This window comes from Trachypithecus francoisi, unplaced genomic scaffold (genome assembly GCF_009764315.1).
Source record: "Trachypithecus francoisi isolate TF-2019V2 unplaced genomic scaffold, Tfra_2.0 Lachesis_group13, whole genome shotgun sequence".
In the NCBI taxonomy this organism is placed as follows: Eukaryota; Metazoa; Chordata; class Mammalia; order Primates; family Cercopithecidae; genus Trachypithecus; species Trachypithecus francoisi.
In genome coordinates, this window is record NW_022681458.1 from 6,014,645 (window position 1) to 6,038,228 (window position 23,584).

At 49.6% G+C, this 23,584-nt stretch overlaps 1 protein-coding gene across 8 annotated transcripts in view; it reads right to left on the reverse strand.

Moving 5' to 3' along the window:
* Positions 1 to 23,584, reverse strand: part of AGAP1 (ArfGAP with GTPase domain, ankyrin repeat and PH domain 1) — a 637,917-nt gene that overhangs the window by 148,817 nt on the left and 465,516 nt on the right. For 7 of the 8 annotated variants that reach the window (XM_033229802.1, XM_033229800.1, XM_033229801.1 and 4 more), the window contains one exon: positions 14,446 to 14,607. The exons of the other annotated variant lie outside the window; for it this stretch is intronic. In XM_033229802.1, coding sequence (XP_033085693.1) covers positions 14,446 to 14,607 — 162 coding nt within the window. The remainder of the gene's footprint in view (positions 1 to 14,445; positions 14,608 to 23,584) is intronic. 8 annotated transcript variants of the gene reach the window in all.

Below are 23,584 nucleotides of genomic sequence, written 5' to 3' on the forward strand. Positions count from 1 at the left end.
GTGTGTGTACGCATGGAACATGAACTTAGAAATTCTGGTCAGCTCTCTCAGGGGTGTTCTGGTAACCATGCCTACAGTATATCATGGCTTCTGCAGAAAACCAACTGAAGGGGAAAATCATTCCTACCCGAAGAAAGCAAGAAAGATCCAAATGAAAAATCAAGCCAAAGAACGAAGCTACCTATTTATTTAATGAAGAAGAGTCAAATCAAGTGATTGAAATACCTGCTGGAGCAATGCTAGGACTCTCATCCCTCACATAAGCTTAGTGACCAGAGGCCCCCAGGCAGTGTGTCTTGGCGAGTTCAAGACAGACTTTGAGAGACATCTCACAGTGATCACATACTCTGGGGTGTCCAATTCCGTAAGTCTTGCACAAAATGTTAAAAAAAAAAACCACCTTAGAAATTGTCCTAATAATTCTAAGACAATCCTTAAGACAAGAATCAGAATTAACAGCATAACATGAGGAGGCAAAAAAACTTGGTTTATACCAGTTTTCACTTCTACATAGTAACATTGGTTTAATTGTCTGACTTTCGTAACAGGCAACATCATGCCTCAACCTGGTAGGAAACAATCCCATCCTTTCAAATGTCCCCAGACTTCAAGATCAATAGCAAGGGGAGGGAGGCAACAATGGGAGAAAGCCTTTTGGGCACAGGGTAGCAGGCTGAGCCCAAACCCAGCAATGCTGACATGAGCTCCACGGTCACATGGAGCGACCACTCAACAGTAGGAAGAATTCTCTGCCTATTTTCCTGCAGATGAAAATATCTTTAGATAATTAATGCTTTTATGCCAAGATGGAAACTAACCGCCATATCTCCTCAAAGCTTGGAGCCTCCCCTGGATCAATCGGGAACCTGAACACGGTGGCCACATAATTGAACCTGTCCTCGACGCTCAACATGTGTGCTCAGCGGCAAATGCGGTGAGATATCTTAAATATTATCAAACACTGTATCATTAAACAGAAATTAGATGGAAACAAGGGAAGCCTAAAAATTGACTAGGAGTTCGGATGCTCTCAATGGCTAATATGTCCATTTTTCACCTGAAGCCCTCTCCAAACGCAGTTTTGCTATTAAGCAAAACCCAAAGAAAGGTAATCAATTCCAACTAAAAAGCACTTATCCTGGGATGACGATGTACAAGGCACTTCAAACCCCTGGCTGCCTGCCAAAACCCAGACAACAGCCATCAATGTTTCCGACTATTCGAGGAGCACAGGGGCCATGCATAATTGACTAGAAGATGGGCTAAAACTGTGCCCAATCAGTGTGTGATCAAAAACGCGTGGAATATTCAGCGCCACTTGATTACACGGAGGTTCGTCCTTTCACTCTCCTCATGAAATCTCTTCAAGGTCCACAGTACTGTAATAAGATCATTACTGTCAAGCGGTACGAATCGCAGGCAATGAGTCTTGGGATAGGGAGTCATACTTCACAAGCTCCCCTGCTTTCTCTCGCTCTCTTTTTTTTGTATTTTACTGCATGCAGAGGCAGCAAGGCGACGAGGTGGCAGATAATGATCACATCACTGTGTGGCGACTAGAAAGGCACTTTTAAGAAAAAGCAGAGCGAAATCAGCTTAAGAGAAAACTAAAACATTTTTCCTTTGCTTTTTTCCGCTTAAAAAAATTAAATAGAATTAAACTGTGTGCAGTAGGCACTTTTCATGAACTCTGATACAATGTCATTGATTTTACCCATTTGATAGATTTTCATATTGCAGCAAAGCCCATTACCCCACAGACAAATGGCCAATTTTCTCCATGTCCCACGTGCACAAGAGGCCCTTGTGAAGTTGTGTGTGCGTGCCCGGCAATGCCTGCCGGAGCGTTCACTGCGCCTGTCCTTTCATTGGCTCCACACCCTGGTGCCTATGGTATGTCTGAGATGAGAAAGGGGTGGAGTGGAAAGCCAAGAGGGTATTACTACATTAACTAAAGATTACTAAATAAACACACAAAGTTGATCTCAACTACACCTTCTCCAAAGCATGAATAATACATCTTGATAAAATGAGAGCGAGTCAGTAACTATGATCGGACCCCGCAGCCGGGCGAGACAGGCATTTGATTAACACTTAAATCAGCCATGCAGGATTCAAATGAACGATGGGGGGCTTAATCAATCGCCACCCTCCTCCCTCCAACCTCAAACTGCCCTTAAAAATGCGCACTCTAGCTGGCTGTGGTGATACACGCTTGTAAATGGCAGCAACTCAGGAAGCTGACATGGGAGGATCTCTTGAGACCAGGGATTTGAGACTAGCCTGGACAACACAGTGAGACCACATCTCAAAAAGAACACAAATAACACTTCCCTCATCCAAAAAAAAAAAGGCCTATCAATCTTAAAACGAACAGGAAAACTGGGTTTACTACATCTGAATTAAATGTCCATAAGTTCAAAAAAATTTCAAGAGATGTCCCCTTGTAACACAGCCCATCTAATCCTGTAGGTTCTAACTGTCTGCAAAGCAGCTGAAGCAGTGATTTACATCTTTTTTAAAAAACGTGCCAGAGTGTGCATGCACCGTTTTGCAAGGAAGCCATACCACAACCCAACAGGCCTCCTGAGAACACCAGCCAAGGAATGACTGCCTCCCAGTTCTCAAGGGCAGTGGTGGGGATCCGTGGGCACGGCCCTGCTGTGCTGCCGAAATGGACATGTACAGAGGGAGAAGCAACTCTGAGAGCCACAGGATGGAGAGTCAGAGGCCTGCAGAAGGCTCTCCCCCCACTCCAATCCCCTGAGCCTTTTCCAGGTTAACAGATGAAATGCAAAGCAAAATACAGACTTCCAAGTCCCAGAGGCCACTCATCTACTGGCCTTGGGCAAATTGCTCAACTTGATTCAACCCTCTTCCTCATTTGTGACAACAGAAATACCACCACACACCTGCCAACACCGCACGGGGCCGTTTTAAGGATGCAATGAGGTAGCGCACATGTACGAGCAGGCAGTAAATCCATGGTGTCCTTCCTTTGCCTTGGATGATGTCTCCTGACAACAAATCCAAGACTCAGAAGGGAAGAGGGAAGGGGAAAGAATAGCTGTGATCTGTCCAAGCAGTTTCTGACCTGAGAGAGTCCATGGAATATTTTCCTTAAATGGTATATGGTGAGTGGGTGAGTGGGTGGGTGGGGGCCACAGGGACATTAATCCCACAACCAGGAATAGAAAGTCACATGGTTTCACAGACTGAATGTTTGTCTCCCTCCAAAATTCACATGTTGTAGCTCCTCACCCCACCAACATGCTGGTATTTGGAGACTGGGCCTTTGGGAGGTGATGAGGGTTAGTTGAGGCCATGAGGGCTGGGCCCTCATGATGGGATGTGTGTTCTTGTAAGACAAAGAAGAGCTTCTCTCTCTGTGTGTGTGCACACCACAGAAGGGCCACATGAGGACACAGCAAACAAAGGGCCACCTGCAAGCCAGGAAGAGAGTTCTCCCTAGGAACAGAGTCAGTTGGCACCGTGATCTTGGACTTCGCAGCCTGCAGAACCATGAGAAATGAGTTTCTGCTGGTGAAGCCCCCGGTCTGTGGCGTTTTGATATGGCAGGCTAAGACAAACGGTAGGTGCAATTTTATTTCATCCTCCCCATTTGCCAAGTTGCTTCCACATAGACTAAGTTTTACATTAGTCAATATCCCTTTTGTTTTACATCTTTAGACAGAGGAACGAAGTCGCCACTGCCTGTGAGATAAAACACTGCCTAGTTTCATGATTGCCAGGGCTGGGAGGAAAGAGAAAGCGAGCTCAGCTAGAACATCTGAAAATATAACCCCCGGGCATCTCTACTTCCCGAAGCCCGGACCACACGTGTCTAACAGAGCATGGGAACATCTGAGGGCTGCTGAGGCCGAGAAAAATGCCCTCGTGCATGAGATGAGAACCTCTCATACCTTGCTGCGGAACATTTCAATCTGCATCCCTGTACTTTGTGTGTAAAATACATGCAGCTGAGAAAGTATAAAAGAGTAGATGAAGATTTAGAAGAGTAAGGAAGACACAAGTTGAACAGCACTGGCCGCCAGAACCAGCCCCTCTTCCGGCTTCGGGACCTTGATTGGAGTGGACCATAATTTCACTGTGACTTAAATGACATCCAAAGAGCCTGAGAGCTCAAACATTTTGAGACCATCAAGAAAATGACTTCAAGACAGATCCTAGATGCTGATGAAAGTCGACCAACACAGGGTCTCCCAAGCTAGCCCGAATTCTCCTCCCAGGGTGCACAGAGGAAAACATGGTGTCCCGAGTTCTCCGCCGGTGGACACCGGAGCCTGTGAGCAGCTCATGCTAACCGAGCCTCACTTGCAGGAGAGAATCTCGAAGTCTAGCTAAAAAAAGGAGGTGAGGTCCGTCACATTTCTATATCTTAGAAAGAGACCTTGTGAGTAGTGAGCATTTTTCAAAGGCGAGTTTATGCTTCTGTGTAGCAGGAGGCTATGGAGCTCAAACGTTTGTCTGTGGCGTCAGGAGTTGCCTAGGTGCCCCCAGGAGCTCCAAGCCACCTCCTTACAAGATTTAGTTTGTTTTGACTTTTCAGATTGTTTCCTTTTTTCCTCCTTGGAATAGCAGATATTTTGTTCTCTATAGAATGTGTGTGAGTGTCTATTGCCCTTTGCGGAACCTCCCTGAGGTCCCCCAGGCAGCTGGGGGTGCCCTGTGCTCCTGCATATCCAAGTTTCCCAGTGCATTTCTGCTTTCTCCACTGGTCTATGTGCGTCCTGATGGCTGGGCCGCTTCAGTTAACGTCCCATCCAGCATCAGACAAAACTCTTGAGTGCAGTAGGTGCTCAATGAACGTTCTTGGACCTGAATCTAACCCCTTTAAGTTTGCGTGTGCTTAAAAAAATTAAAAACAAACAAACAAACAAAACCACACTACCAAAAATCCTTCTGTGCATCGGTTTGTCATGATGGGAATCCTCTGTTCTGGCTGCCCCTGCTGTGATCGACTCATCTTTGTTTATTTCCAACCTGCCGGCTTCCACAAAGGATGTGAGAGCGCTTACAGCTTCTGTGTGTTTGTGGCAGCCGGACTGTACCCTCCAGGATGGCTTTTGAGTCAACTGTGCCCAATCTACAATGTCAATGTCTAGAGTAAACCCAGATGATCTACTCAATTTCAGCAAACTCATTCTCTTGGAGTTACAACCTGAGAGCAAACTCTCTTTGGAAAAGTCATCTAGTTTGTGGGGAGGAGGCAAGTCCATCAGGATACATGACAGCTCAAGGGTGAGGAAACCCAGCCAGTCTCCTGATACCCTTAGCAGAGTCCAACGACTGCATTGCCAGTGTATCTCCCAGGAAAATGTTCTGATTCTTGGTTTTCCACATTCGCTATAATGAACTGTTCAACTCAACTGTTCAGATGCACTAACCAGTGGTTCACCAATAACGAAGTTTAATTAAGAAGTCCTTATTGTATCAAAAAGTACTGTTGATTATACAGTTTTTATGGAGCTGATTGTGGAGACTTCTTGTTCCCTTTCCAGGGTAGCTGCCAATGGTAAACAAGGAGCAGACACGGGAGGTGCCGGTGGAATGCTGACGGAGATGAAAAGGAGAAAACCCGATGGAGGAATGACATTAACACTCGTGCTACTGGATCTCCCCTCCAGCTTCCTCCAAATAACACAGAATTCAATGTGAAAGCCCCTGTAGACCGGATATAAACCTGGAAGGTAACAGTTTCCGGGCCCTGACACCTTGCCAGTCATGTGCTCACCATCACGTGCATACTAATTGCACCCCAGGAGTGAGAACAGATGAGAACCTTGTGCTAATAAGACTCTTACAACCTTGTTACATTCTAAATAACAAAACAAACACACTGTCCTCCCAATCAGGGCATGCGAAATCCCCAAACTACCCAGCAGTGGCTCAAGCTGCATGACAGTCCATCTAACTGGATGGTTACAGATTAACTGAGAGCTTCCACGCACCCATGTATTGCTTTTCTGTAATAATGAATATGCAAGAAAAAAACAACAACAACACCGTACGCTACGCATGCACGATTCTTTCATTTCTCTCCAAAGTGCCTTCCAAAACATCAACTAATTAATATAAAAAAAAAAAAAAGTCCTAAGGTAAAAGGTAACTGATCAATTCGAATAGCAACATCTGTTTCTTAGCATCTAAGTAAAAACAAAACTCCATTTTGTGACTAATGAAATCACCACCACTGGTGTTTCAAGTTGTAAATAGGCAACATTTAATGAAAAAGTAATGCTTTCTGCAGTTTTATTAAATAAGACAACCATTATGTGCTCAATCTGCACAATAAAAATTAAGCTCTCCAACAGGTTAGCCTTCCCTAACTTTTACAACTCAGTGCATTTTTGTGCTTCTTCTGAATTCCCATGCCTTTCTCGAATATTCTGCCTGACATCCTCGTTATAGTTTCTTGCATGTCTTATCTCCATAATCAGGCTCTAAACTCCTTGGAGAGAGAGAGGAACTGAGTTTCATTTCTCAGCGTCTCCCATGGAGCCAAACACACAACGCTCTCCCTGTGCTGGTAGCTTCATATTTGATGAAAGAATAAAATGATCCACAATTTCAGGTTCTCCTTTGAAAGAGTGAAGGGAAACTAAGTCCTGGGTGACCTCTGCAACTCTGGAGTTAATGAAATTTGTCAACATTTCATTGCTCAGTGAGTGCAGCTGTGATGAGCAATTCATTTTCTACCATAACAGTGAGAGGCCCGTTTGTAACTTACCCTCTACAGGAGAATCTTTCAATATCCATCCAGGATCAACCACACAATGGTGCGATAAAGACCAGAATGAACAACCAAAGGAACAAGATGAGAAGGATAAAATAAATTCCCTTCTGAGACCTTCAGAACAAAGCGCTGTGAACCCAAGGGGGGGAAAACACCAGGATTTCTGCATACCCTCTCCTATAATAAGATTGGGTAAATCCAGCCCGGTCCTGCATTTTTAAAGAAAGATCTTTGCTACACAACTTCTAGATGTTATGAGACATATAAAAGTCAGTATCTTTACATGGAATCTGAGAAATATCAAGGAAGCTATTCAGTGTGCCCCACTCCCAGATTCAAAAGCAGCTCCACATACCTCAAAGACTTGCTTTTTGCCTGGTGGAAAGAGTTTGAGGCAGAGAATCAAGAGACAGTTCTGTCACCTACCAGCAATCTGACCCTGGACAAGAAAGCCACTTAACCTCTCTCTACTTCAGCCTTTTCACTGGGGAAACAGGGAAATTAGCACTTGATGCAAACTTGCATGAATGTTATAAAACTAACGAGAACCACCAGGTTCGGGGCCACAGAATGGGACTGCAGAGACCGTTCATTTTAGCAATGACAACCTCACTACTGGGCCTGAGATAAGAAGATGCCCAGAAAGGATTGTAATTCAAAGACAATGCCAAGAGGTGACAAGCCACTAAAGATCTGGAAAATCCCAGATCTTTTCCAGGTGCTTTTCCCTGGGAACATACCCTTCAACTCGGACCTGGTCGGGAATCCAGGGCCGTGGTGCAATCACCTTCCAGAGCCTGGGTTCCTCTACCGTGGTCCAACCCATGCAGACCTCATGCAGAGTCAGGGTCACTCCCTCTCAGGCGGCCCTGGTTCACAGAGCTTATCCTAGAGCTTTTAATATCGGAACCAAAATACATCTCCTTGAGGCTTCCACCCATCAGGTCCCATGGTTACCACCTGGGCCATCCAGGACAAGTCAGGATGCCCTTCACTCGGCAGACCTTCCACCAGCTGGTCACAGTCACCATGCCTCGTGGCCTTCATCCTCGTCATCACCCTTTTCTCCAGTCACTGCACGCTCCCTCCACGCATGGGCTTCAGGCCCCGTCATCATCCTGCCCAGTCACATCTCAAGCTCCTTCCACTGGTCTACAATGACCAGGCAGCACAGCAGCCCATCTGTGATGTAAGAGCCTAGTGGCGGGCTCCGTCATCCACACATCTCCTGGTAATCCTCAGGACCCAAAATATACACAACAAGATAAGGGATTCTCCAGTCACAGTCCCTGCTCCTGCAACTTTCTAGATTCATCCAATTCATGTTAAATTGTAAACCTAAGAAAATAAAGGCTCTCCTTAGGCTGGGGTCTGACACCCTCTGCCATCTGGTGCAGAACAAAGTGGCCGTTCTTCAGCAAAAAGAGCACAGCAAGGACCTGTGCAGGGAGAAACTCAATGGCAGGACCAGCCCTATTTCCACCGGTCACGCTGACAGGCCCCGTGCAGATACAGCGTTTCTGGGTTTGCAGCAGCAGATACTGGTGATTCCTACCATCAGCCTTTACTTTCTGAATGAGCGCGCCACAGAGGTTAGAAACAGCCAGAGTGGGAACCTCTGCGCTTGGCTGGGAGTCTAGGAAGACCTTCTGGCAGGGTCCTTGTCGCGCACAGCTGGGGAAGGGTGCTGAGGTCTGTTCAGGAAGGCGGGAGGGCTCCCTGGGCCAGGCTAAAGCCTGACCCTGGGGGATGATGGATGGGAGCACACACCCCTGCCCTCTAGCGGCTTCGTTTCCTGTGCTTGCGGACCACCAGCAGAGCGGCATGGCACAGGCTGCAGGGGCTTGCAGGAGGTGCTGTGAAAGACGAACACTCTACGGCTTCCGTTGGTTTTGTCTCGGTCCTGGGAGCCAACTGTGTGAACTGGCATCCTGGGCTCTCAGGCCTTTCAGCTTCTGGTTGGATTTGGTCAAGGAGGGGCCACTGGAGACCAGTGGGAGGGAGAAGAGTGAGGTCACCCTCACCCTCCCGGTCACCACAGCTGCATGTGTCTCTCCCGAAGGCCACAGATCCTAGCTGGAAGCTTGCCCAGATAGTTGCCCTCTCTTTGCCCCATTACACCCCAGGTTCTACACCAAACCCACCGCTCTCCCCGCACCTCTGCAGACAGTCCCAGGAAGACTGTCCTCAGCGAGCCAGCTTGCGAGCCCCATCCCATTTCAGATTCATCAGCTGACCTCAATGGATTCTACTGACCAATGGATTCAAAGGACCTTGAAGAATTTGCTGACTTCAGTGGCATTTTATTTTTCTTATACTCTAAAGAGATTTGAACCTAGTTATTTGTTCCAATAGGGTATGTTAAAAACCATAAAATTCAACTACTTTACACACATCTTCTATACAATTTTTTATATCTGTAATTCCAACTTTTCAGCACTTGGTCAGGTGACAGAGAACACACTAGTAGTAAACAGTCACAGAGCCTTGCAGGAAAGAGAAGCAGAAATGGTTTCTTATAATTAAACAGTCTTCTTAAAATATAAAATACAGGCCAGGTGTGGTGACTCATGCCTGTAATCCCAGCACTTTGGGAGGCTGAGGTGGGAGGATTGCTAGAGCCCAGGAGTTCAAGACCAGCCTGGGCAAAAGAGTGAAACTCTGTTTCTACAAAAAAACAAAAAATCAGTCAGGTGTCATGGTGCCTGCCTGTGGTCCCAGCTACTTAGGAGGCCGAGGTGGGAGGATCACTTGAACCTGGGAGGTCGAGGCTGCAGTGAGCCATGATCGCACCACTGCACCCCAGCCTGGGTGACAGAGTGAGACTCTGTCTCAAAAAATACAATCAATCAATCAATCAATAAAATAAAACAAAACAGATACAACTAGCTTTAATTTCAAGAACAGAATGTTTAATTTGGGTGTTTTACACAATGTACTTTCAAGGAATTAACAGTAAATAAAACTATCAAAAACATCGTATATCATTGAATCTACAATGATAAGATATGTTCTGACTTTAGAGATGTTCCAATCTGGGGGGGAAAACGTGGCTTTGAAAAAATGAAATATAGACTGTTTCATAAAAGTGACTCATTTGTAGTCTGATAGGCAACTTTTCCCAGAGAAAAATGATACGTTCTTTTTATAAATAACTGATGACTTATTTTCTATTGGAAAGATGTCATAGCCGCTGACATAGAGACCAGACTCTCCTAATTAGAGAGTGGGTGGATCCCTTGAAATCTCTGCCTTGGAATTCCAAACACACGCCACCCTCTTACACATCCATGTTTGAGACACTTGCTATTTTCTAATCTCGGAGTTTCCATGGTGCCTGAAATCTTTCTGCTGGTGTTACCACTTCAGCAGTAAGACCCTTTAAGGAAAGGGGTCCCCAGTTGCTGCTTGGACACAGCCCCTGTCTCAGCCTTGGTATCCACTATTGCCTGGCACCCACATACCATCCCACTCACTCAGCAAGTGGACTCGAAACATCAGGTCCAACATGGTCATGGTCACTTGTCAAACTTCCTTCAAACGCACCAGTACTGAAGGGAACACTGGGTAGAAACGGCTGCTCAATTAAATGTGCAGAAACGCTACTGATTTATGGTGGCGCCCCCCCCCCCCCATTCACTTGTTTACACAGCAGTCAACACGTGGGTGGGATAATGAAAGTGTATCTAAGTGGCAACTATCAGTTCCTACCAGGCTGTGCATAAAAAACCACAGACCTCCACTGGAAACACACAACAAACGCAAAAAGGCGTGTACCTGTGAAAATGAGCACATGGCCTGACCCTAAAGGGAATCTAACCCCTGCCCCTGTATGTGCAGCCTGGGGGTGTGGAGGGCACCGGCTGCCCACCCTGGGGGAGGCTAACCTTCTTCCCAATCAGGGACGGGTAGTCACACGTGCTTGCCAGGGTGATTTTTGCCAAACGGTTGTCTGAAGGAGTCTTACCAACACAACGCGCTTGTGGCTGAATCCGTTTTCAGTGGGAAGGTCAGTGGCACCTGTGGCTGCTCTGACCCGTAACTATTACTTTCCACCATCGCTGACTAAATGGAATTATCCTCACTCACCACTACATGAGAAAAATCTTTTTTTTCAAAGACAGTCTCACTCTGTCGCCCAGGCTGGAGTGCAGTGGCGTGGTCTCAGTTCACTGCAACCTCCACCTCCTGGGTTCAATCAACTCTCCCACCACAGCCTCCCAAGTAGCTGGGATGACAGGTGTGCGCCACCACACCCAGCTCATTTTTGGATTTTTAGTAGAGACAGAATTTCATCCTGTTGGCCAGGCTGGTCTCAAACTCCTGACATCACGTGATCTTCCTGCCTTGGCCTCCCAAAATGCTGGGATTATAGGTGTAAGCCACCGTGCCTGGCCGAAAAATCAGTTTTTATTGCCTAAATATGTTAGCAGAAAGCTTATAGGAGGCAAAGCGGGAAGAAATGTCACGAAGGAGAAAGGCTTCCAACCATTCTGCAGAGGCTGGTGGGCTACTCAGAGTTCTGCACTTCAGCTTCCTGATGGTGAAGAAATGATGCTCCCCGCCTCGGGCGTTATGGAAACACACCCCCCACGCTCGGCCCCTTCCCTGCGAACACGCGCACCCTGGGTTCACGCACTCCGCTCTGGATATGCGGAGGGGACGGGCCACCCCCTCAATGTGGTCACTGTCTGATAGCTCGTGGGTTTGAACCCTCCATTGAGCAGAGTATCTGGAAAAAGCATGGCAGCCACAGAGAAAGGACGGAAGCCATCAAGGTTGCCCCTGAGCACAAGACTCTTGCTGAAGACACGCTTTTACCACTGCCGTTCTCACAGGTAACCACTTTCTTACTACTGCCGGTCTCACAGGTAACCACCCCTCTTACCACTGCCGTTCTCACAGGTAACCACAGTCTTTTACCACTGCCGGTCTCACAGGTAACCACCCCTCTTACCACTGCCGTTCTCACAGGCAACCACCCTCTTACCACTGCCGGTCTCACAGGTAACCACCCCTCTTACCACTGCCGTTCTCACAGGTAACCACCCTCTTACCACTGCCGTTCTCACAGGCAACCACCCTCTTACCACTGCCGTTCTCACAGGCAACACCCTCTTACCACTGCCGTTCTCACAGGCAACCACCTCTTACCACTGCCGTTCTCACAGGTAACCACCCTCTTACCACTGCCGTTCTCACAGGTAACCACCCCTCTTACCACTGCCGTTCTCACAGGCAACCACCCTCTTACCACTGCGGTCTCACAGGTAACCACCCCTCTACCACTGCCGGTCTCACAGGTAACCACCCTCTTACCACTGCGGTCTCACAGGTAACCACCCCTCTTACCACTGCGGTCTCACAGGTAACCACCCTCTTACCACTGCCGTTCTCACAGGTAACCCCCTCTTACCACTGCCGTTCTCACAGGCAACCACCCTCTTACCATTGCCGTTCTCACAGGTAACCACAGTCTTTTACCACTGCCGTTCTCACAGGTAACCACAGTCTTTTACCACTGCCGTTCTCACAGGTAACCACTTTCTTACCACTGCCGGTCTCACAGGCAACCACCCTCTTACCACTGCCGGTCTCACAGGCAACCACCCTCTTACCACTGCCGGTCTCACAGGTAACCACAGTCTTTTACCACTGCCGTTCTCACAGGTAACCACCCTCTTACCACTGCCGTTCTCACAGGTAACCACCCCTCTTACCACTGCCATTCTCACAGGCAACCACCCTCTTACCACTGCCGTTCTCACAGGTAACCACCCTCTTACCACTGCCGTTCTCACAGGTAACCACCCTCTTACCACTGCCGTTCTCACAGGTAACCACAGTCTTTTACCACTGCCGTTCTCACAGGTAACCACCCCTCTTACCACTGCCGTTCTCACAGGTAACCACCCCTCTTACCACTGCCGTTCTCACAGGCAACCACCCTCTTACCACTGCCGTTCTCACAGGCAACCACCCTCTTACCACTGCCGTTCTCACAGGCAACCACCCTCTTACCACTGCCGGTCTCACAGGTAACCACCCTCTTACCACTGCCGGTCTCACAGGTAACCACCCTCTTACCACTGCCGGTCTCACAGGTAACCACCCTCTTACCACTGCCGTTCTCACAGGTAACCACCCTCTTACCACTGCCGTTCTCACAGGTAACCACCCCTCTTACCACTGCCGTTCTCACAGGCAACCACCCTCTTACCACTGCCGTTCTCACAGGTAATCACAGTCTTTTACCACTGCCGTTCTCACAGGTAACCACAGTCTTTTACCACTGCCGTTCTCACAGGTAACCACTTTCTTACCACTGCCGGTCTCACAGGCAACCACCCTCTTACCACTGCCGGTCTCACAGGTAACCACAGTCTTTTACCACTGCCGTTCTCACAGGTAACCACCCCTCTTACCACTGCCGTTCTCACAGGCAACCACCCTCTTACCACTGCCGGTCTCACAGGTAACCACCCTCTTACCACTGCCGGTCTCACAGGTAACCACCCTCTTACCACTGCCGTTCTCACAGGTAACCACCCTCTTACCACTGCCGTTCTCACAGGTAACCACCCTCTTACCACTGCCGGTCTCACAGGTAACCACCCTCTTACCACTGCCGTTCTCCCAGGTAACCACCCTCTTACCACTGCCGGTCTCACAGGTAACCACCCTCTTACCACTGCCGTTCTCACAGGTAACCACCCTCTTACCACTGCCGGTCTCACAGGTAACCACCCCTCTTACCACTGCCGTTCTCACAGGTAACCACAGTCTTTTACCACTGCCGTTCTCACAGGTAACCACTTTCTTACCACTGCCGTTCTCACAGGCAACCACCCCTCTTACCACTGCCGGTCTCACAGGCAACAATTCATGTTCTGACAACAAGGTTCTCAAATTTTAATTTTTCCTTTTAAGTACTCCTTTGTTACAACTGCACTAATTTTACCTCTCAGAATGTGGGGGGTATGTGTGTATGTATGTGTGTGTATGCGTGCACTCACGTGTCTCTACTCACATCTATGGAATTTAAAAAAAGGGAATTCACTTGGAGGAGCCACTTCAGGAAGCTCAGGTCCAGTCATCAGTGGCAATAAAAACTAAGGAAGGACTCAGGTGAAAGGAGACTCACAATGAGCGGTGACAACTGGAATATTAATAGAGCCCACATACCAGCAAGAGCTGACGGACATGAACAGAAGAGGTGTTTATCACAATACGTTGCTAAAAGCTGAAATCAAGGCAGGTGTCTGGTTAGTTAAGGGTCACCAATATCAGAGACGATTCCTAAACTAGAAGTAGGCACGGTCCCCAGTGGAGTCAGGCAGCATGGCCCGCCTTGGCTGGAGAGGACACTCGCCCAGGCTGCCAGGGTGGGCGAGGCCTCAGAACCGGATCAGGCCTGTGGCAGGGAGACCAGCACTCCTACCAGCTACCAGCGACAGCGGCCAAGAGTGAGAGCGGATTTGGTTGAGAAACATGAGAATCAGACAGTGATGAAAAGGTCCCAAAGGCCCTCAGCCCTCTAGTGCCACCTTGCAAACAGAAAGCACATTCGGTGACCAGCATTACCGTGCATTTGTGGTGCTAAGGGTGTCTAATTTCGCACATTTGAAGAATAACAAAAGAATATTCCGAAGTGGAGACTCTCTCCCTGGGCACTCTGGAGCCCTTACCTTCAGCAGTGCCGGACAGGCCATCGGCTTTGAAGTTGCTAGTGCTTTTCTTCCTTCGGTGCTTCTTTCTGTTGGCGTGAGGGGAGGGGGGCGGGTCGAGCTTGGGGCTGGTGGTGCTGGAGATACTGGGGCTGGAGCAGACGGAGTCACCCAGCCCCGTGTCTGCCGTTGGACCGGAAAAGGCAAAAAAAAAAAAAAAAAAACGCAGAGAGTGAGCACTTACAAAGTAGAGTATGCAGAAACAGCACAGCCACGCTCCTCCCACATCACACGGGGTCCTGCAAGTAACATCCCATCACTGCATTGCTGGGTTGGAGGCCCAGAGCCTCTGGTATGAGATGGGCTCAGTCCCCCTTGCTCTACTGTGCCACCCGCTATTTAAAAACAAGCATTTATTTTTCTATCACCAGCATGCTATGGATAAGTTCTCCTTCTCTCCTCTGCATGACTGGAGCTCTGCAAAAGGAAAGGGGTGAGTTTATGCTTTTTAGTAGTCTTTCTCTTCTTAAAATTACCTTGACATATTAGAAACGAAAACGATGCATTTAAGAATACATTTGGAAATCTCATCTGAAATGGGTTTGACTCCTGTGGGTGCACAGGATAAGGGATTCCTGATCCTTTCTTCTGGCCTCAATATTACAGATGACTGTAACTTCATCTTGTTTTATTATCAGTGAAAAATTCTATGCTATTTTTTTTCTCTCTCTCACCAATGTCCAGTGACAGTGTTTGGAAGTCGATATAGCAGGCCTGCCAATTTTTGATTCACTGAAGCCACTTAGAAAAGTTTCAAACCCAGTGCACACGTGATTATTCACTGTAAGTGAAACTCTCAATGTATTATGTCTGTTTGTATCTTTATCAAAGAGAAGGCCAAAGTGGTACTAAATAACCAGAACGCACATATAATTCAACCAGGGTGGAAAAGTACACTGAACATGCGCAGGAAAAACAGGTGGTGTGTGCCTCTGAAATCTTGAAAAGTTTTCATTTTACAATTCAGCATCTTTAAGTCCAAAGTCAGAGTTCTGTGCAGCACACTGCACCCATTCAGCTGATTTTTTCAGCACTGACTGTGAGCCAGCAGCTTTTCGAGATGCTGGGAGCCACCACTGATTGAGGAGAAACAGATAAAACATTCCTGCCCCCAATGGGAACCCTCTAAAGTGGAGTGGCAGCGACACGGCAGCCAGGCTAGAACCTAGAGTCCATCAGAAGCTGGTAAGAGTTATGGGAAAGACAGAATAGGAACATGGGGCATCGAGGCTAGGAGGTTTGGGAGAGGTGGCAGTGATGGGGGGTGTCATTTAAAATAGGGTAGCTGGGGCAGGTCTCGCTGAGCAGGGGACACAGAGTTAAGATTTAAAAATGGCAGAGGAGTGAGAAGGTAATGAGGGCAGAGAAACAGCCAGAGCCTGGCTCTAAGGAGGGATCCTGGTGTGTTCCAGAAACGGAGAGGGGGCCGGAGTGGCGGCGGCCGGTGTGGGTGGGGAAGGCCCGTGGAAGGTGGCACTGGAGAGGAGGGGGGCTTGTGGGCCACCGTGAGGACCCTCGCCTGTGCTCTGGGGGAAATGGGGAGCCACTGCAGGGTTTTGAGCAGAACAGTGACATGATTTCAAATATAAAGATAATGGAAATCAAAATGAATTGAAAATATGTTTATTTTGCGAAGTTCTAGGAATTTTTATCGTATGTTGAGAAATGCAAAAACATTCAATTTAAGGTATCTGAGAAATACATATGGTCCCAAGAGCACCCCGACGCACGTTCCTGGCCGCCCTAAGGCAGAGACCCCTCACCCCTCTCTGCACGGTCGGAAACATCACCTGTTATTGCACGCACCCTTTACACATGGAAGAAGAGGGCTGTGGGGAGCTCCTCCTGCGACGCGGGTGAAGGGCCACCCCAGGGCTCCTGCAGGGCAGGCCAGGCAGCACTGGACACCGCGAGACCCCTGAGACTGTGTCCCCCGTGTGCACTCCTTGTGGGTGGACACTCACTCACAAAAGGCGGAAGTTCCCTTCACCACTTTAAGGAGTTGCGAGAAATGTGGCAATTCGGTGTCTCAGCGACTTTCCCTCTACCAGGCCGGAAATGCTTCCTACAGATGCACATTCTCAGATGCAGAGGCACATGGACAGGTCACTGTCCCCTGGCAACAGGTGGGAGGTAACGTCAACGGCAGAAATCTGCCTGTCAGCTTCCTGGGACATCACTGTTGTGACTCCACCATCATGGCTCCTCTACGGGTCTTCTCGCATCTCCTCCATTCCCAGAGAACGAGTTCCCCTCTTCTCCATCCCTAGAGAAACGAGCTCCCCTCTCTCCATCCTCAGAGGAACAGGCTCTCCTCTCTCCATCCTCAGAGGAACAGGCTCCCCTCTCTCCATCCCTAGAGGAACGGGGTCCCCTTTCTCCATCCCTAGAGGAACGGGGTCCCCTCTCTCTATCCCTAGAGGAACGGGCTCCCCTCTCTCCATCCCTAGAGGAACAGGTTCTCCTCTCTCCATCCTCAGAGGAACAGGCTCCCCTCTCTCCATCCCTAGAGAAACGGGCTCCCCCTCTCCATCCCTAGAGAAACGAGCTCCCCTCTCTCCATCCCTAGAGGAACGGGCTCCCCTCTCTCCATCCCTAGAGAAACGGGCTCCGCTCTCTCCATCCCTAGAGGAACGGGCTCCCCTCTCTCCATCCCTAGAGGAACGGACTCCCCTCTCTCCATCCCTAGAGGAACGGGCTCCCCTCTCTCCATCCCTAGAGGAACGGGCTCCCCTCTCTCGCTAAATGAACCTTCCTAGCTTGTCCTGGTTCCATGTTTCATCCTCAGGTGTCTTGGCCAGGTCACTTCCACTCATTCCTCCCTCTCCATCGCTTCATTCCTGTCCTTAGAGGTCCCAAGATCTTTCATACCTGCTTCCCTACACCTTTCCTTAACCCCATTATTCCTTAACCCTTGAAGCCATAGTCTCAACAGCAAATACTCATCTGAGGTCACTACCCATCAGGGGTTATTGCAAGCTCAACCTTCAGCAATGCGTTCAGGGCTCTAAGCAATCCGCTGAGGCAGGTGGTGTTCCTACCACCTCCACTTTACAGATTAGAAAACCAAGGCACAGGGGGAGGTTAAGTAACTTGCTGAAGTCACAGAGCTCGGTCAGGTCTGCTCAAAACCGCTGCAGACCTCTCCAGACAAGGTTCCTATCCAGATAGAGGGTTTAAATTCATTGCGTTTCTTCCTGACTCCTTGAAGTCTGGCTTCCCTCACCACTGCTTCTTCAAAATGGCACACTGTTTCACTGTGCCTTCCTTCGCCCCCTTAAGCCTTCCTTTCCCTTATCATGCTAACTGTGCCCACCCAAGATGCCATGTTTTCCTGCCTCTCCTCCCTACGTCTGCACGGGCATTCTCCATGTGCATGACACCAACACTGGTTCCAGGCTTGGCTCTACCCGAACCTCTCCTCCCGGCAGCCGGCTCCCAAGAAACAGGACTTACTCTGACCTTTGCATTCCGGGCAGCTTTCTCTGCTATCACCTTGCGCTTCACCCTTGAAACCTGACACTTGCCCGCCACTTCTGCCCAACTCCTGCTTTCCACGGTGGACATCTGGTAAACCTCCTTGGTCAGCTGGACCGAAGGTGCAGCCAGCAGTCCTGAGACCCCCTGAGCCTGCACTATGGCTGTTTGGTTGCGGTGGGACTGCAGAGGTGGGAGCGGGCAGGTTTAAACAAGACACGTCCCTTGCCTTGAGCAGCCTGGGACCCCGAGCTCAATCTGTTTTCACAAAGCCGCTCCCTGGCTGCCTGCTCTCCGTTTAAACACCATTCACCCCTGGTCCAGTTCTTACCTCACCCCCAAGCCTGGACCGTGCAGCCAGCTCCACGAGGTCCCTCTCCTCCCAGAGTTTTTAAGCTGTCCCACGATTTTACAATACTAATATTTCTAAAGTAGTGGTTCTTATATGTATTTCTGAAATACTAGATTCCACTGAATATCAGATAAAAGTTATAGATACCCCGGAAAAAAGGGCAAGACTAATTCATTTTTGTGTATGACTTAACACTGTTCAGAAGTCTCGTGATGTTCGGGGGTAGGACATCCAGAGACCACCAAGATCATGACCTGGTTCTAAAGCAACCCTTCCCTGTGTTATTTATTCAGTGCTCAAACCAGGCAATGAATCCTTTTGCTCATTTTAAATATTTTCTGCCCAGGGTTCCCAAGTCTTCACCCCCTTACCCCATCCTCTCTATTCAGTGTTAGGAGCCCACTCTGCCAGGCCTGGTGCCAGGCCATGGGCAACAATGGTCACTGTGACTGTCTTTGTCCTCAGAGAGCTCAACCCTAGTCCTGCAGGCAGATAAGCAGAACAGGCAAACGCAACTTTCCTGCTGCTGGGGGCCGCTATTAAGTAACATTATATTAAAATCATATTATTATTTTACTCTGTCCCTTGGGTGGCCTCTCATTTCGACAGGCCATGTTCATCCCCAACTGTGTGTCCTTCCTTCTGTCACTCTGTGTTTAACACCCTCTCCTAAACTAACATTTCTCATCTCTAAACTCCTATGGAGCCCACAGTTAGGACCTTTTGCACACGGCTGCCAGTCGCTTATCTCAACCTAACTAGCACGCCTATGCCCATGCCCAAGGCAACCACTGTTGCTTGCCTCCCCCGTGACCTATGCAATGCGGAGCCCACAGCAGGTGCATTATAGCATAAACTGTCCTCCGTTATCCAGTGGTTGTTTTTATGAGTGTATACCAGTATTTCTAAGACACTCAGAACATATACATTAGCTATGTCGTCCACACGACAGGCTTCCACACGGGCATGGTGGGTGGGTCCACTGCTCGGCTCTCTATTCCAGGCCACCACTCTTTATGTCTCTCTCCGTGTTCTAGGCCTATGCATTGTTACTCTTCACAATTGTCTTAGTTATGCTTGGCCGTTCTGACCATATACTCCTATCCATCCATCCACGTCAATGAAAAAGACGGTGGATATGGTGGACATGGTGGAGTCAAGATAGAGCTTCCCACCTTCAGATGCACCATCCACTCCTGGGAGATTCTGAGAGTGACCACTGAGCCCAGATAAATCACACTGTCTTTGTGTTCAGCTCACATATCTTTCAACTTGCCTATGAGGAAACCAAGGAACAATCTTATCAAATACTCTGCTGAGGGTTACATGGGTACCCAACTCACACATATTTTTGACAACTTAAAAACAACAAAGGGACATCTATTTGAACTCTATCCATTCTCTTTAATAAACTATCCCTGTTCAAATACATGCTTCCTTTTCCATGTGCACACAAAGCACCCCTTTAACCATCAAATTCAGAATCCCACCTGGGTGTGACCTGACTCACTGGCACCTAGCTCAGAATTCATGTTTCTGCAAATCAAAATGGCACGTCTGTTACTAGGCCCCTTCCCACTTCCAGCTGTAGAAAACTTTTTGCAAAATAGTTGACAGGGACAGGGCCCTCTCATTTCCAAGCTTTCTCCATATCTTGGAACATTTATAATTCAGGGAGAAATCCCGGACTCATCTGGAGGAAGCAGCTAAGTGGCAGTCTTGGGGAGGAGACAGCACTCGGAAATACCACCCACCTTCCCCTAAGAGACCACCACAGCCAACCCACCAGCATTCCCTCCACATCCGCATTTTCCTTTTGCGTCCTTCCATACCAGCGCTTCCAGCCCCATGGGACTCTCGATTCCCACAGATCCACTGGTTCTCCAGGAGCCCCCACCCAGGACCTCTGGCAATGGATGGAGACGTTTCTGGGTATCAAACTGGGTGGGGTGGAGGTGCTAGAGGCATCAGGTGGTAGAAGCCAGAGGTGCTGAAAAATGCCCTACAATGCACAGGACAGCCCCGCCACAAAGAACAGTCTAAAATACCTAAAATATCAATAGCGAGAAACCCCACAGAATTTAACCAGAACTTCTAGTCTTCAATCTCTCGAAGGCTCCTCGTTTGGAATTTTGATCTGTCTGCATCTCAACCTCCTGGGTGTCCTTTCCAGCACCCTGGCCTCTGCACCACTCCACTCTCATGAAGCTCTTCTGCCCTGGACCTCAGCCGCCCTCTCTCATGGTCTCACCCAGGCTTGCTACCAGCAAGAACCACAGTTTCTGGGGTCTATAACTGCCACCCCCACCCCTGCCTCCCCAGCTCACTAGGCCTTCACTCCCATGGCTGCTCTATGCCCTGAGTTCCACGCCATCTGACGTCCAACCTGCTCACATCCCACTGTTGTCCTCATACAGCCGGCTGGCATCCCACACTACTTGAAACTCACCCTTGTAAGTTTCCCTTCTCCCAACCACCTCTCCTGAGCAGGAAGCCCCAACTTCACTGACTTCCAACCCTCCACGTGCTCGGCACCATCACGGGCCAGGGCTGGGAGAGGGTGGTGCTGTGCACACCGGCCACCTCTGCGTGATCAATGTACCCCTCCATGGTCTCTGGCCTGCCCTTCAATCCTACCTCACTTCTGTAGTAACTCACTTCCCACTCTCCAGGGGGCTATTTCACAGCCTCTCCTCCTGCTTCAAACACCCCACGCCCCACACCATTTCTGTGATGACCTCACTTTTCACTTCACTGAAAAACACAGAACGAAAAACCAAAAGCATCCATCAGAAGAGGGCACCCTGCACCCCGCCCTGCCCCAGCCTGTCCCAGCAGTCTCCATGGGCACGGGGCCCCTCCCCTGGGAACTGGATGCTCCCCCAGCACCCGGCACTAAACATGAGCCGTCATCTCACATTTTTTTTTTTTTTTTTTGAGATGGAGTCTTGCTCTGTCGCCAGGCTGGAGTGCAGTGGCGTGATCTCGGCTCACTGCCACCTCTGCCTCCCGAGTTCAAGCGATTCTCCTGCACCACGCCCAGCTAATTTTTGTATTTTCAGTGAAGACGGTGCTTCACCATGTTGGCCAGGATGGTCTCGATCTCTTGACCTCGTGATCCGCCAGCTTCGACCTCCCAAAGTGTTGGGATTACAGGCGTGAGCCATCGCATCCAGCCCCGTCATCTCACACTTTTAATGCAACTCTCCCTTGGCCCCACACCTCCACCCTGGACATTTGACTCCTGCCCTTCTTTAAAGTACAACTCCCCAGGGCCTGTCCCTCTGCACTGCTGTCCACAGCTGGCCTCACTCCAGTCCTGCTCACATCCCACCAACCACTGGGGTCAGCAGCACCCTGCAGGTGCTGCATCAGTGGACAAGGCTCAAAGTAGTCACACCAGTCTCGGCAGCATCCACACAGCTCATCCCTGCCGCCTTAGATGGGGAACTGTGTCGAGGGGTTCTGCTAGGCAGGCAGAAGGGATACCAGGAAGTTTTAGACTCCAGAAGCCAAAGGAAGAAGCCCTAAGAGAGGCCTTCCCCAAGCTGGCCACTGGCACATCCAGCTCCTCCCAGCCCCCTGTGCTCAGTGGCTCTCTCCACATGGGGACACGACATGTTCCATGAGGGTTTCTTTGTTTACAGAACATCTTCCCTGCGAGTGCTCGAGCTTCAGGAAGGTGGGCCTTCGCTCATCCTCTTCGCCAGCACACATCCTTCCTGAAGCATATTCAGGATGAGTAATGGGGTTCCATACGTATTTGTTTTATGAAAGAACTGACCTCTGTGTGAGAGGCACTTGCACAGGTGGATGGAACGGACCACTTTCTGGTGTTATCACACAGCAGTGTATCAATTTCGCGACTTACAGTTTTAAAACTAGCCACAAGCACGCTTTTGTGCCAAAGCACTGTCCTGTGAGTTTCCAACCATTTGGAATCTAGTTTTAGGCAATCGACTGAGCCCACGAGTGAAGTCTATTGACATGGAGAAAGCATCTCCCTGTTGAGTGTCCCCATGCACCAAGCATGCCCTAGGAGCTGGCTGCTCTCAGAGAATAAAGGGCAAGACCCCTGTCTCCACGGGGCTGATTTTTAAGGAGTGAAGAGAATGCCTATCAGATTTCTTGCTTGATGCCTTCTATAAAAGATGATTTTTCCTGGGCCCTGCTACTTGAACAAAGAAGGAAGAGGGGAATCACATCTCCGGCAAGCACGCCGACGGCAGGGCCGCAGGTGCAGGGAGAAGTGAGGTATGGAAGAGTCCGCACGCACCCCTGCACTGGGCCGAGCATACCCAGGCTACCTCCAGCCGCCCCAGAGAATGGGACCAATAGGGAGATGAAGGTGTCATTGCACCAGGAGAAAGCCCAGGAGAGGGCTGGGGAGAAAGAGCAGAAAAATGTGAGCCTTGCTCTGGCCACTGCAGAGAGAGGGAGGCAAGCTTTTCAGAGGACACAGGATTGTCATGGAATAAAAACGACAGTGATCTCAAGAATGGAAACAAAAAGCAAGGCCAGCATTCATGAGCTCCTCGCAATCGTCCTCAGGAGGCTATGACTCGAGTAACTGACGTGTACAAAGCACCGGAGATCCCGGAAGCAGCACCAGCCCACGCTTCCATCTGCCGCTCACAGGGCCGAGGTCCTCCAAGGTGGGTCCGCAAGCACCCTCCCCGCCCCCATTTGGAGGCATGGAGTTGAGGCAGTGAGTGACTTTCCAGGCCATGCTGCAGGCAGGGCGTGGCGCATCTCTGCCCACTGTGTTCTCCTGCCACAGCAATGCTCCAACACTCTACGACCCAGGCCCTGGACATTTTACTCCAACTTTCTTGCTGGAAGGAGACAACCAGTGGCACCTGACCACTCAGAGGTGGGGTGTCTATGGCGGCCCAGGAGGGAGGCACTCAAGCCCTTAGAAAAGTCACGTGCTCTGGGCTGGGGCGAGTGGGAGCAGGTTCGGCAGGAGTGGACAGGCAGCCTGCAGGGAAAGCCGCACAGCTTTGACAGGAGGGAGCTCTGGTGCCAGTTCCAGATGCCTGTCCGTGGGAGGGCCCAGCTGCAGCAGCAGGGGCACCGGCTGCACGAGGGAGTGGCCACCATGGTGCTGAGAAGGCGATGGCAGCGGTGAAATGGGATGTGAACTGAGGGGGCCGTGGCAGGAGACAGAAGTCGAGCAGGAAGTGTGACCTGGGACTCAAGACCAGTGAAGACCAACCAGAGAGGACCCGCCTGGAGGCCAGGCCCTGCCTGACCTCTCCTGGGCTGGGT